We start from the raw sequence: 13,984 nt of genomic DNA, 5'->3' as shown, positions 1-13,984 counted from the left end.
TAGTCTCTGTTATTGTTATTTTGAAGGGGAAAGATGTATTAACGTTTCCAGTTGCTATGCCTGCAACAAAAACAAGAAGTTGAAACATTACTGCAACCACAGTCTGAGATCTGGCCTAGCCTTGGAGACACCTAGAGCAGCTTACATTTAATGCTAAGCTTAATTTTATTCCATTCCCATATTTACACTTTCTTCAGTGAAAACCTTTATTCTCAAATTCACTCAGCCTTATGTGCAAGACTCCTCTAAATTTAGGTGGATCCTTGTCAATACACTCTTGTCAAAAACTAGAATTATCAGACCAAGACACCCGTCTTCTCTTTCTTGCATCTCAGACACGCAGTTCAAACAAGTCATCCCAAACCTGAGAACAAGCGTTTCCCTGAAAGTGGGTGACAAAAATGAAATAACCTTTTTATGGACTTCTAGGAAGAATTTAAACCAGAGTTTAAAAGGAGAAGCAAATCTCAACTATAGCCCCTTCAGAACTGTATAACAGAATATTTTTAATAGCATTTAGCTCTTGCAGAACTATCTGAATATTCAAACACATTTGAAAACTTAAGAATCAAATCATTAAGAAAAAACATGTGATCGAAGTTAAATGTAGACATTGGATTCTCGTGACTTTCAGATACATGATATTACACCAAAGGGGAGACAGCTGGAAGAAAATATTCACCTAATGTTTCTAACACATTTCATACTCTGATTTCTTTTGCAGTACCCATAAGACCAAAGAAATATGAAGTCCTTCACACAAAGTCTTTGTATGATTTATCCAAAATGAAATCACAAAAATCATATTAAAATAAAGGTGTCAGAGCAATTTTCAATAGCAAGGAAACACAATGGGATGAAATTCAAGCTCCCAGTTGTGCTAACGATGTGCAGCGTACTCTCTGAGATGACTTACTGAGTTACAGCTCTTTTACTGCCGAGGCACACAAGGGCAAGTGAAAGACAATGTCAGCACTGACTGACTTTCCAATTTCAAGCACTCAATTTTAAGGTTTCAGCTTCCATGCCTCTTGGCTCAGACACACCATTCACTGCCTATATAATCTGCAGTTGGGGAAGGTAATTGCTTTTTACTTTTCCTTTTTTTTTTTTTCTTTTTTTGAGAAAAGTCCGTAACTTACTCTTCTGCCTCAACAGGATGAGCTCTGTATGAGACACTCCATAGTAATTAAAAGCATATCTTTAATTTGTGTCTGACATCCTTACATGGGGAATGAGTAAGCTCTTGAGTTGTAGGGCCACGCAATGATTGCAACAAGCACACTCAGAATGCTCTACAAGTCCTCCTACATCTGAGACATTTTTCACAGCTGGCCAGATGTGGTCTGAAAAGAGTGTGAAGAAGCGCTATTTCAGAGCTGGGTATTAGGATCTTCTCAAGCAGACAAGAGTTTTTTTCTAAGGCCATTTACGTCAGATAAAGGCTTCAAGCCATCAACTAAGAACCACATCATGGAGCTTGAAGCATCTGGCTGTAGGGCTAACTTTTTTATGCAGAGCAGATAGACTGCACCTCTGAAAGAGAATACATTTCCCAAATTACCTCTTTATAAGACAAAAGTCTGCTTTTCTTTCAGGTATTTCAAACACTTAGTAACATGTTTCCAGATTACAACCTAAAATATATACATTTTTAAAAATATAAAACAGTTAGAAAGTTCTATTTCCTATTCCTTTCAGAAGCACCTGATGTAATTCAGAGCACTCCTGTGATCCATACTCCCTGAAGATGTCTGATACATCATGCACACAAAAAGCTCCGATAAATAAAGATAATTTATCTCTGCATTTGCAATATAGAAACAATTTCTACAAACTGTTATGCATCTCCTCAATACACTGAGTTAAAAAAATCAGGATATGGCTATGACTGTATGAATGACTGTACGAATGTTCTTCCAACATTGTCTGAAATGCTGCAATATTATCCTGTGGTATTACTCTTCGGCTTATACTTCTCCTGTGTCATAATTAATTCTTTATTGAATTCAATGAACTACCCTGAAGAACAAAACCAGTAGTTATAGAAGTTTCATTATACTAAATGAATACCTAAAAGCAATAACTTAAGCTTCCCTTTTCTGATTACACAATGTAGTAAAAATAGATGAAGCACTGCAGCCATTGAGTATTGTCTGACTTCCAGAAATGGAAACGGAGTAGGCTCTTGAGACGTGGGTCAATTTTAATGAGCAAATTCAGAGGAACAAGGATAGCCTTTCAAATGCATAATATTGATAGATCAAGACTCAATATGAAGGATCGAGTTAGTTATTATTTCTGGACTGAGTGCAGTAAGTTAAGAATGGTTATCCACATAATACCAGTGCATAAATACATTGAAAAGAAACATAATGAAGAAAGAGCATTCTGTTATATTTTAAATAATAAAAATAATACTAATGTCAACCGTGGATGGTTCGTTGTTCCTGGCTGGTCTCTGTTCAGGGTCTCTTTACAAGTGCGCAGAGCTTGGTGCAGGGAGCACTGACACAAGCTGAACTAAAGCTGATACTGCTGAGCCTCCCCATGAAGTCAGAATCTGCACAACATACCTAATCAGCTGGCTTTAACTATCATCTTTGCTAATTTTGCCTTTGTTTACAAAAAGAAAACACACGATCTCCCCTGCAGACCATTCCAGGATTCATAGAGCAGAAAGGACCAAGAGGAACCACACGCTCTTGGCCCCACACAGCCGACCGGGCTGACATCTGCACAAAGGCTCAGGTCCTGCTAAATAAGAACTTTTACTTGTTTATTTTAAAGTGAAGGACCAGTCTGGCACGTGCCCTGCTGGGGAATTCACATTAGTGCACTGGTAGCTGATACCTCAAAACTTATTGCAGTCTGCATGCCCATTAAGGCTGGCAAGTGATGTTTTAGTGCAAACTGCCTGGAAGCTTCGCTTCAGAAAATGCCTATTAATTTTATCATATAACAGAAGGCACGTCAAATATTACAAGATTATAAAATCAATTATCCAAAGCAAATCTATACTCGGACGCTTTAGAAGCACCTGAATATTCATACACATACAGACCTAGCTTGTAGGATGCCTATGTCTCTATATGACTCCACCCTTATTTTACTGAGTATAAAACATAAAGCTTATTGTATCAAAAACACCCTCATCAGGCTTCCAACTCCCACCACACCAGCATCCACAGAAGATCCTACAGACCACAGACAACATGCATAACTGGTGGTAAGGAATCCAGAGCTACGGGTGGATATACAGCAATTTACTACCTGAGAAGGAGAAACTTTCCTCAACGTGTGACTTGAAGAAAGCACAGGCTAAGAAGGGTTCCTGTTGCCTTCTCAAACATTTGTTGGACTTAGCTCTAGTAATTAAAGTTAATTATCAAAAAAACGACTAAGCCAGTACCTCCAGGGGAGGTATTATGCTGCTTTCCAAAAATTCTCCTGAAATCCAAGCACGCTCTCGTAATTATTGGACCCCAGAAGAACTAAAAATAGGATGACAAACTGTCCCATATAAATTCTTAACCTTAGAAAATGAAATATTGATGTAATTCTTTATATAGATTATTACTTCCATAGACAATCCACATGTTTTCATTTTCTTCCAGAAGTCACATTAGCCAATTCTAATAAATTAAAATATGTCAGTTTGGAAAGAATTGGTCAGCAACATAACTCCATGGGAAACCCATCTGTAAATTTTTTTATTTTATTGAGCTACAAAGAATTCAGCTTCTTGATTGTTAATAAAGGTAGATGAAATAGAGACAGTTCACAAGAAAAAACACAAAAACTTTTTTTGCTACAGTGCCAAATGCATATCTGTGTGAAGCAAGACTAAATGTAATGGGTTCAAAGCTCATTGTAACTCTATAGGAAAACAGATTTGCGGTGATTTCTATAGTGCTGTCTATAGGACAATTCTGAATAGTATGAAAACACATGCATTGTATACAGCCACTTTCAAAATCTTGCCATCTTTTTTGTATTAGTCTAATATCTAATGGTAATATAAAGGACATATTATAATGTTAATTTTACAATAGTCACACAATTCACTCTCCTGAATGGGAATCATGGTTTTAAAGATAAATCTTAAATTATTTTCAAAGCTTCTCTGTAGATACCTGCTACACTGTAGTTTTAAAATCCTTAGATGCTTTTTTTCCCCTCATTTATCAATAGTTTAAAAAATAAGGAAAAAAAGAACACCGCTAACTATTTAACATATAACCAATTCTGGATATCAAATAATGCAACAAATAATGCAATAACTCTCATTATATTGTCTTCTTGGGAAAAAGCTGAAAAGAACCACGTAACAACAGAGCTCAACAGAGCCATAGCACCATACTTCCACTTGCTTTAAATGGGGTGAGGAATAGCTGTTACACTTGCAGATATTTTTCCTTTATTTTCTACAGATATTAGGCAATGTTCCCTAAATTTTATTACTGTGGTTTTTATATTATTATCCTACTCTCCAAAGCATTCACGACACAACCTGTCTTAGGAGCAGATGGGTAGGGTCCATTTTCTAAGGCACTTATGTGGGAGTGGAGTGGAGAAGGAGGAAATCAGTGGATTTCAGTCATTCTTACCATCTCTTACTGTGTAAATATTTTGACCTGATCAGTAATGTCAAGGGAAGCACGCAGAGCCACAGGAAATAGCTTACATAAATGAACTTTTTAAGCATCGCCCTCCATCCAAGTGATTAGATTCGGAAAAGCTGTGAACACCAGGAGGGTTCAAGTCTATCTATCAACACATCCAGCATTACATTTCGATATTTATGCCTTAAAATTAATCTTAGTAGCCTCTACAGGATTAATGATCACAGACACTTAGGGCAGACAACAAATTCCAACAGTAAATATATTTTGTTTGTTATTCTGTACGGTAGCCATAATAATTTATTTTAGATAAACAAAGCTATCAAGAGCAAAGGTGATTTTTAAATGAAGAAATAAAACTTTTCTAAGAGTTACTGTTATATTTTTAGTTTTCTTTCTTAACGTACAGCTGCCAGAACAAAGTATCCAGGAAGAAAAAAAGAATAGGAGAAAAGAACATACACTAACAGAATTTAATTTAATTATGTCCCAAAACTGAACACATATGCTAGAGAAGAGTTAATGATATATATATCGCCTGATGGCTCCCTAAGGAGCAATTTGCCAATATAGCTCCATTACATCAGACATAATAAAAATGTCTATGTTGACCAGTAAAAGCCAGGTCTGGTTCTCTTCAAACTCCATCACTCTGGTGGTATGTGAATCATTCTTCCTTTTCTCCCATTACTAGCAAGCTAGTTCTTTAGTAACTATTTACATTTAATGTCAGGAAAGAAACTTTCATTAAAAGTCACGACTTTTGAAGATAATAATTTATCATTGCTAGCTGCTAAATAGAGAAAAACATCTGGCACTAGCTACTGTACATGCCTTTATTTCTTTGAGAGTTGAGAAATAAACCAGGTAAAAGAGCCCTTAATTTTGTGAAAAAATAAACCTATCTACATTTTTTTAAAGTCCACAAACAGACTTATTATTATATACTGATTAAAAAATTACTCATTTTTAGTTAGTAGGAGTTTCAACTGTACTTACAATAAATTAGATTATATAATGGCTAGCAAGAAAAACAGTAATGCCCTGGGGATCAGAAACAAAAGCTATAAAAAACAGCCTACAAGATGGCAGAAAAAAAAATCTAGTATTTGTCTTCCTTTTCCAGTACATCAGCCTTCGTCACACTTAAGCTTAAATCTATGTTGAGTGCAAAATGTTATTTAAATTGTTGGCATCACCCACAAAAGAGCATATGTATTTCAGTTTACCATTTGCTAATATAGCTCCGTAATCCCAGTACTCAGAAAGGAGGCAGAAAGTGGTTGTGAAAGAAGAGAGCACGGTTTAAAGTGCTCTTTGAGGAAGAATACTAGTGGTAACGGCTAGTCTGGTTGTTTAAAGCACTGTGTTACATAACATAGACCAACACAGATGTAATTGTACTAGCATAAATACAATTTATTTGGCTGCAAAATATGCTATATGTATAGAAACACTTCTACAATGGCATATTTATATAGGGAGATGGAAAGGCAACAGAGCAGGTTACTGCTTTAATTACATTTTAAATAGAGTTACGTGGCATATTAAATGGAGACAAATCCTCTTATCCACTTTGCCTAGGAAAAAACGTTTGGGGGCAGTCAAAAAGACAATGCCACACTCTCCACGCCTAACATTAACCCGACCAGAAGGATGCCAGGGAGAAGAAATGATGTCCCCACTGGCGGTAGAGACTGTGAACAGCTATCTGAATGTCCCACCATCTGACAGTTGAGAGGTGACCGCACAATCGTTATGATTGCATGCACAGAGTATTTATCCATTTTCTTCAGAGAGGCAGTATTTAACTCTGAACAAAACACAGGCAGAGAAATCTAACAGTAAGATATACCTTCTTTTAAAAGAATAGTTTCAATGATGAAAAACATTACACGATGGAAATTGTAATCTGTTGTAACAATGTTTGCACTGTTTAATATGCATTTTCTCTGCTTTGTATAATCCACGTGAAATGTGAGGTGATAAAAGGAAACTTCTCACAGTATATTTGTTCTCAAAACATATACCAAAGAGACAGGAAATATCTTTTTTACTTCTATATTTTTTATACCTACTTCAGTCCCTTTTTTTTTTAAACCTATGTGAAAGTTACCTGTTCTCGTTTGCACAAGTAATAAGCTCCAACTCAACTTTACTCTTCTGAACTTTCTAGTGTGCTTTTAACACATAGGTGATAAAAAAAATCTCCTTAACATAAATATCTGAAAAAATCAGATATAAATGAAGCATATTAAACAAAAAATCTGCAGAGTAATGCTTTCCAGAAGAAAATTGCATGTGAGGTGTTTTCCTTCAAGACAACTATACACAAATTTTACTTATACAGATTAAGTAGCACGAGGAATTTCTCAAAGCAAGAGGGAAAGGCACAGAAAATTGAAGCAATCCCCGCTTCAAATTTAAAGGCCTCAATTACATTTATTTTTTTTAGAAGATTACCAAAATCAGAATCGGTACAGAAAGTGAAATACGAAGACTCAGAGATCCTACCCTGCATGCCTCTTCTCGTACAATTTTTAAAGGCTGTTCTCATGAATGTAAAGCTACCTGAAACGTGCCGTCCCAGTTCACAGCAGGGAAAAACCCGAGGTACTGAGGATGCCCCAGACACCACAGCAAACGCTGCTTTCCCAACCTGAGCAAAAGTGCAATGAATGCAACAACAAAAGAGGGGTCAATGGGTCAATGAAAGTCCCAAACCGGCAAGGTTTGATGCAATTCGAGTCTGAACAAAAAGATGCAGAACCACAGGAAATCCACAGAGACAATCAGGTCAATCTGTGCTTTGGGCTAACTTTTTTAGAATACCAGCGAAGGCAGATGAAACCACATTAATTTTAATTGGAGACCAAGTTGGAAGAAAAAAAAATACTAGGTCAGCAACAGCAAACTCGGAGTAAAGCTGCAAGTCAGAAAAAAAAAGCAAACGACAACAACAAAACGAGAGTTAGCTCCTTTAGGTGCGTCTTTCTTCTGTTATTCTACAGTCAGGTAGTAATAGAGAAGCTCAGATGAGAGGATTAAAGTATATCTTAGCTAGAATAATTATGCCCTGTCCATCCACTAGAAACAAAATCATAAATGTTCTCTTAGCTCCTCTTTTACTACTGCTTTAGCGTTATCATTTCTGATGTCTGACAATTGCATTTTGTGATCTTATAAAATATGCCTGTCAATTCTTAGAATTTTTTAAGGAAAAATAAGCTAAATAATATATGCATAGGAAATTTTATTCTTTTTTTTTTTTCCCATGGACATTGTTCTTTTATCTCCTTTTTTAAGACAGCTCATTGTCATTCACTACTTACTTTTTACAGTTAGTAGCATTTCATTATAGCCTTACAGGATATGCTTGTAAATTCTTACAGTTTTAAAGGAAAAATATGTAAAAAAAAGCAAGCAAACAAACAAACGAGCAAACAAAACCAGAAAAGTGTAATGTCCTGAAAGACAATATTATTTAAAGAATTTTTACCTACCAGAACATATTTAGATGTGCAGCTAGGAAGATCAAGAAGTATAACCCCAGGAATATTTACTGTATTATCAATAAATTTGCACAGTTCTACATCTGCCATTTCTCAGCATTATTACTTACCCCAGTTTTATCACATAGACGTAAAGTATGAAAAGACCCCACAGCAAATAATTCTCCATCCCCAGACCAAGCAATGGATGTTATAGGATATTCATGGGGCTGTGAGCTGTACAGCAGATGCCCATAACTGTCCCATACCTTAAAAAAATATATTAAAAATGTTATATGACCACACCTTGAGTGCACCTCTACATATTCTAGAGCTAACCCTCACAATTACAAAAGTTACAGAAATACAGTCTCCTAGTTACTTTAGTGTATTGTTGTGTAACTGGAAAAAAAAAAAACACACATCGTATTATAGTTCATCTTTCATTATAGGCTGCTCCTAATCAATATTGGTTAGTTTAATGCAATGGACTTGACTTTGCTGCTATGGCAAATATTACATTATTCTCTATATAAAATATTTTGAAATAATGAGTTTTGTTTCCTGTACTTTACTGTAAGTCTGTAACATAACGACAAGGTTTATTTTATTTGCACTTGCTTCCCAAAAATGCAAGGTACTCCTCAAATTTCTAGACCAAACAGATTTTCTCACTGACTGTAACCACTAGAAGACCAAGAAGTCAATTAGTAGCGTCAAGTCATTTGCAGTGGCTTTACCTCCTCTAATTTTGTCATTACTCCTTTCAGATATGTCAAATATGTCATAGGTTACATTATTCCAAGTACTCATTTTTATAGTTCTACGTATTTTCCTGTAGGAGTTTATTTCAATTGCGTTTTACTAATTTTTGTTCTAGCATACTTTTTCAGACACACTTCTAATTTTATGCTACTAGACAGAGTGAGGCTTAAAAATAATGTAAATAGGTAACAAGTTTTTCTTGAAAACTGAAAGCCTTCTCATTTAATTTTGAGCTTCTCAGTGTTATTAAGATTAGAAAACTTCAGAATGCCTACAAATATGTTTTTGATAATTTAGTTTCCCCGAAGAAGTTAACCAGTACACACCTTGTATTTACAGTCTTCACCTGCAGAAAGAATAAGTTCATTGACTGAGTTCCAGTCAGTTTTTAAAATAAGGCCATCGTGGGCTTTCCACTGAAACAGAAAAACAAAACAAAAACATAAATGCAACAAGTCTGAGAATTTCTATGTTTAATACTTATCATTAATTATCATTTAGTAGTATTCACACACTCCAGTGTAGATCAAGGTTTCCAACAATATAAATGCACGGGCTTATTCTCTTCTGTAGAAGAATAAATTAAAGACAGCCTGGAACAAGGCCGAATGAAAGCCTAACAATCTGCACGAAAAGAACGTTCCAGAGGATTGCTGCTGTATCTTTCAGCCTTTTTCTAACAAATGGAAAGGCTCTTGCATCTTTCTGCTTCCTCTTTGTTCATTTCTGTAAATTAAAAATTATTTGACAATTTCTATTGTGGATATTCTTCAGGCATGTGATTAAGCATTTCCCTTTTTGTAAATACTTTCTCTCTCTCTCTTAAAAAAGGAAGTTTTAGTTGAAATAGGAGGTGGACAGAAAAAAAGAGCCACATGCACACTGCCTGGAAAATTTTAGCACAAACGTTCAATGTTTGGCAAAGCTATAGATAACTGAAAAGAGTTTTCACATGGGAAGTGAGACCTTAATGTATTAATGATACCTGTAAAACTTTAACATTTGGTTGGAGAGGTTTAATAATCAGCTGCTTTCCTGAAGTATAGAGAACCTTTTCAGAATCAGGTCCCCAGGCTACTGAGTACACCGGTGTTCCTGTAGACACAAAGAAAACATTTCTTATGACTTAACTGATCAAATTATGCAGAAACTGCAACAGCCACTTCAAACTGGTTACTTCAAATCACACATCAAAGATTCAGGAGTAGGAGAAAGCCAGCCTACAGGCAACCATTTGTCCTCCACATGCATCTGTCTGCACTCACAGCCACGTTTACTGGTTCACTTCATGTTTTAGACAGCTGCGGGAACAGCAGTAACATGGACACAACCCTGAAAACCAGCCCTGAAGACCTTCAGCTCACACTGCGCAGCCTTCCCACACTCCTCAAAGGAACAAAAACACATGGAGTGAAGTCCTGGCAAATCCACTCGAGAGAACCAACACCTACCACTTTCAGTGGGACCACTCTAAACTGACCTCTGAACAAAACATCTACACTTACAAAACTATATAAATAATTGATGACTTTTCCAATGCTACACCTGGGTTACAGGAAAATGTATACGGATTTATTACTGTTATAGGTAGTTTTGTATTGCACCAAAAATATTTTTTAAGATGCCCAGGATCCATAAAGAATCCTCTAACATAACACATTTGCTGCACTTTTTAAGTTTGCTGCACTTATAAAACAAACAAGCATTGCACATACAAGCAGCTTACAAAATCAAATGACAAAAGATAACACTAGAAAGACTGGCCTGCAGACTTCACAGATTTTTCCCAATTAACTGATTTTTTGTTCAGGTTGAAAACTCCACAACGAGGTATCTGGAATCAAACTGACTGTTCTGTTTTAAACACATGTTATGTTACAGTTTTTAAATGACCTTTTTTGAAAATAGAAGAAAGTGAAAAATTGCACTGAAAAAGCATCCAGGAAAAAAAAAAATCAGACTTGCCAACTATGCAAATATTTTCCGTAGTACTTGACAGGATTAGTCTCCCCTCAAGAAGAATCAAAGTATTACCCTACTTGATTCCTTGCAAATAGAAGTAAAAAATTAAGTACAGAGCATGTCCAAACATTTGTTTCTATCACAGCAAAAGCCCTGTAGCAATGAGCAGCAAATTTCAGCACAGCCTCAACATTACAAGACATGGAAACTGTGCATATAAAAGTGCAAGGAGAGGGACTGGGTAGTAAGTCCCTGTCAGATCATTGTTCCTTTTTGTAAGACTTGCTTCAGCATCTTCTGAAATGGGAAAGAGAAGCCTTATTTCGCACCTGTTTTTCACCTCCTGACTGAACATCCTAACTGGCAGAAATGAGGCCCTTGAAGACGGGTTCGGCTGCCTAACATAAGCACCCAGAGCGATGTGATGTGCCTGGGGTACTCCAACAGAGCCACACAGAGCTTCCAGGCACCCCAGGACCTGACGAAGGTCCATCCCCTCTGGAGTTCGGCAGAATAGCCTGGCTAACCTCCAAGGGTACACCTGTATGTACGCAACCAGAGCTGTGCCCCTGAAGTTCTACCTGAGAAATAAGAAACCTCAGAAAGAGCAGTTGCTACATCCTAAATACTTGTGTTTGACGACTTCATAACTTTAGAAGAGGAAAACAGCAATTCTCCTAAATTCTCAGAAGCTGCACTTCTAGGGATTCCTGCATATTTTAGCTGATAACTAATTAGCAAATTGATCAAATGAATTAATATTGAGTAAATAAACCATTTTTAGTATAGCTATCATTTATGGTAATTAAAAAAACCAAAGGCCTGAGAAATGCTCTTAGGTGGTAAACTTTCCAAATATACTTCTGGCAATTATGCTCCATTTCAAAAAACAAATGACTTAGGTATTACCTCTTAATGTGAATATTTTGAGATTTAGACAGCTAAGTAATTGAACTGACATATCGACTTTCCTAAAATCATCTAATATCTTACCACTTCAGTCTTCAGATGTTCTCTCTGAAGAGAAAAAGGTTTTATTATGGCAACGTCAATTCAACACACTAAACTTGATTCGAGCTTCCACATACTCGAAAGTCTAAACTGCAAGTGATGTCATTGTTCCTGAATATTTCTGTACCTTGTGCATTTTCTTTTATGAGGTCATTTATTCTATGTTACTTAGAAATATAGGATGATGTAATTTTTGTTGTCAACCATGATAGGAGTCAACTCAGAAACATACAGCATGCATTAAGCAAATCTGGCACTAGCTATTATCCTATTGGCAGCAATCTATGCTTAAAATGACAAATTCTGTCACCAGCTGCACAGAAATTCTAAATAAACTAATTTTTGTCCTGCTCTGATGCTGATTTAACAATCAGAAGACTTTTAGATTTAAACCAAATGTTTAACTTTTTTATGATGGCTGACTACTTAACCACAATTTCCAGGGCTTAACAGCAGGAGCTAAGTTAACTCATTTCCTTCTGCACTTAACAAGAACTTGGTTGGGAAAAGACTGCCAACACATTGCACTGCTGTGCAGAGAAAAGTTCAGCAGGACAGAAACTGCAGTGAATTGTACTGGTGATAAATAGCTTGAGGACAAAGTACTGTGACAAAAGATGTGATAAAAGCAGACAAGGTGGACTGAGGGAAGATCCGAAGACGGAATATCAGCGTGAAGCATACAGGGTGGGCTTCTTCACATCTCAGTGCTCTTCTTGCAGATGTTAATCGCCAGTGAATCATCCCAGCGGCCACTGTGTGTAGCAGAGAAGGAGCTAAGGTTGAGTGCCAGAGTGATGGAGCAGCCACTCAGACACTTTCAGCCACAGCAGATACTTTGGTATTTACAACAGCAAGTCTGTGTGAGACCTCTCCCATTCACAGGAGTAGAAATATTAATTCATACAACGTATGTCTCTATTGAAGCACTATAATAGGAGTGTCATTTTGAATACATTTTGAGTTTGTCCCCTAAAAAGTAAGCTCCACTTCATAACACCTTGTAATTAGACTGTTTCCAGTCCAGATGTTGTCAGTTTGCTGCCAGTAGCCAGAAAGGTAAAGGAAGAAGATGAAGATACTCTACAGGTGAAAAAGCGAGCTTGTGCTCAAAGAGCAATACAGCCACGAGAGCAGCACACGATGGCCAAAGGCTGGATGCAGCAGAGGCCGTGGGCTCACACGAACTTGACTCCGTGCATTGGCACAACGGAAGGACACGCGGCCACAGCACTCCGTATAAGTTCCAAAAAGCAAAAAAAAAGGGGAAAATATATGTTCATGTTTTTCTAGTGAATAAAAATCCAAAGATAGAACAGGCACGTAGACCATCAACCAAAGATAAGAGCCTGAAAATTTATTCCTAATACAAAGAGTGGAATGACTAGAATGTTAGCAACAGTAATCCTTGCATTTCTCAAGATTATCGATAATGAAGTGAAAAATTAGCTCAAACCCAATATAACTCTTAAACTACATACACATTTCTGCAGAATCCTATTCTGACCTTAGGTATGTCAGCAGCTTACAGAATGGTCTGTGGGAATCTGATCCTATCACGTTTAAAGGGCTTTGGAGCCTCATAGGTCCTTATCTTAAAACACAAACACATAGATAATTATTTCAAGCAGACCCAATTCTTATAGCGTACCAGAAATTCTAACAAATCAATGGAAATTCAACTTGCATATTTCAAACTAGAATGTCTCCTACTTTAGAATCTACATGAAACCTCAAATAAGCATATAAAAACACAAAAAAAAACTCGAAACATATAACAGAAAAATAAAGATGAGTTTGTGCTTCAAGCATTTTTTTCCAAAAGTCACAGTTCAGTTAGCTTACCTTTTTACATTGTAAGCATGAAAAAAAAATATTACATCTGAATATGAACTTCCTCAACAAAATTGAAATACATTTTACATTCACTCCTGTGGTTAAGATGCCTTCAACAGGTTGAAAGAATTTAGATAATTTGTTTTAGAAAGAGATAAGGGTCTGACATTTAACCCAACCCCAGGTGCATGTGGTTTCTTAAAAAATGTCAAAAGGTCACATGATCTTAATGTATGAAGTCTGAAAAACAAAATCTAGCTCAGTATCTTCACTGAAATAGTACAGAAATGTTAG

At 36.4% G+C, this 13,984-nt stretch overlaps 1 protein-coding gene across 1 annotated transcript in view; it reads right to left on the bottom strand.

Annotated features, from left to right (window-relative positions):
* Nucleotides 1-10,006, bottom strand: part of LOC118258022 (intraflagellar transport protein 80 homolog) — a gene marked incomplete at its 5' end in the record, with an annotated part of 29,043 nt that extends 19,037 nt beyond the window's left edge. The window contains 3 exon segments of the mRNA XM_035566529.2: nucleotides 8,248-8,385; nucleotides 9,208-9,297; nucleotides 9,867-10,006. Of these exon segments, the coding sequence (XP_035422422.2) occupies nucleotides 8,248-8,385; nucleotides 9,208-9,297; nucleotides 9,867-10,006 (368 nt within the window).
* Between the last annotated feature and the right edge of the window lie 3,978 nt (nucleotides 10,007-13,984).

This window comes from Cygnus atratus, unplaced genomic scaffold, assembly GCF_013377495.2.
Source record: "Cygnus atratus isolate AKBS03 ecotype Queensland, Australia unplaced genomic scaffold, CAtr_DNAZoo_HiC_assembly HiC_scaffold_136, whole genome shotgun sequence".
Classification (NCBI taxonomy): domain Eukaryota; kingdom Metazoa; phylum Chordata; class Aves; order Anseriformes; family Anatidae; genus Cygnus; species Cygnus atratus.
The sequence above is the reverse complement of the archived record's forward strand: the minus strand, read 5'-3'. Positions and strand labels throughout refer to the sequence as shown.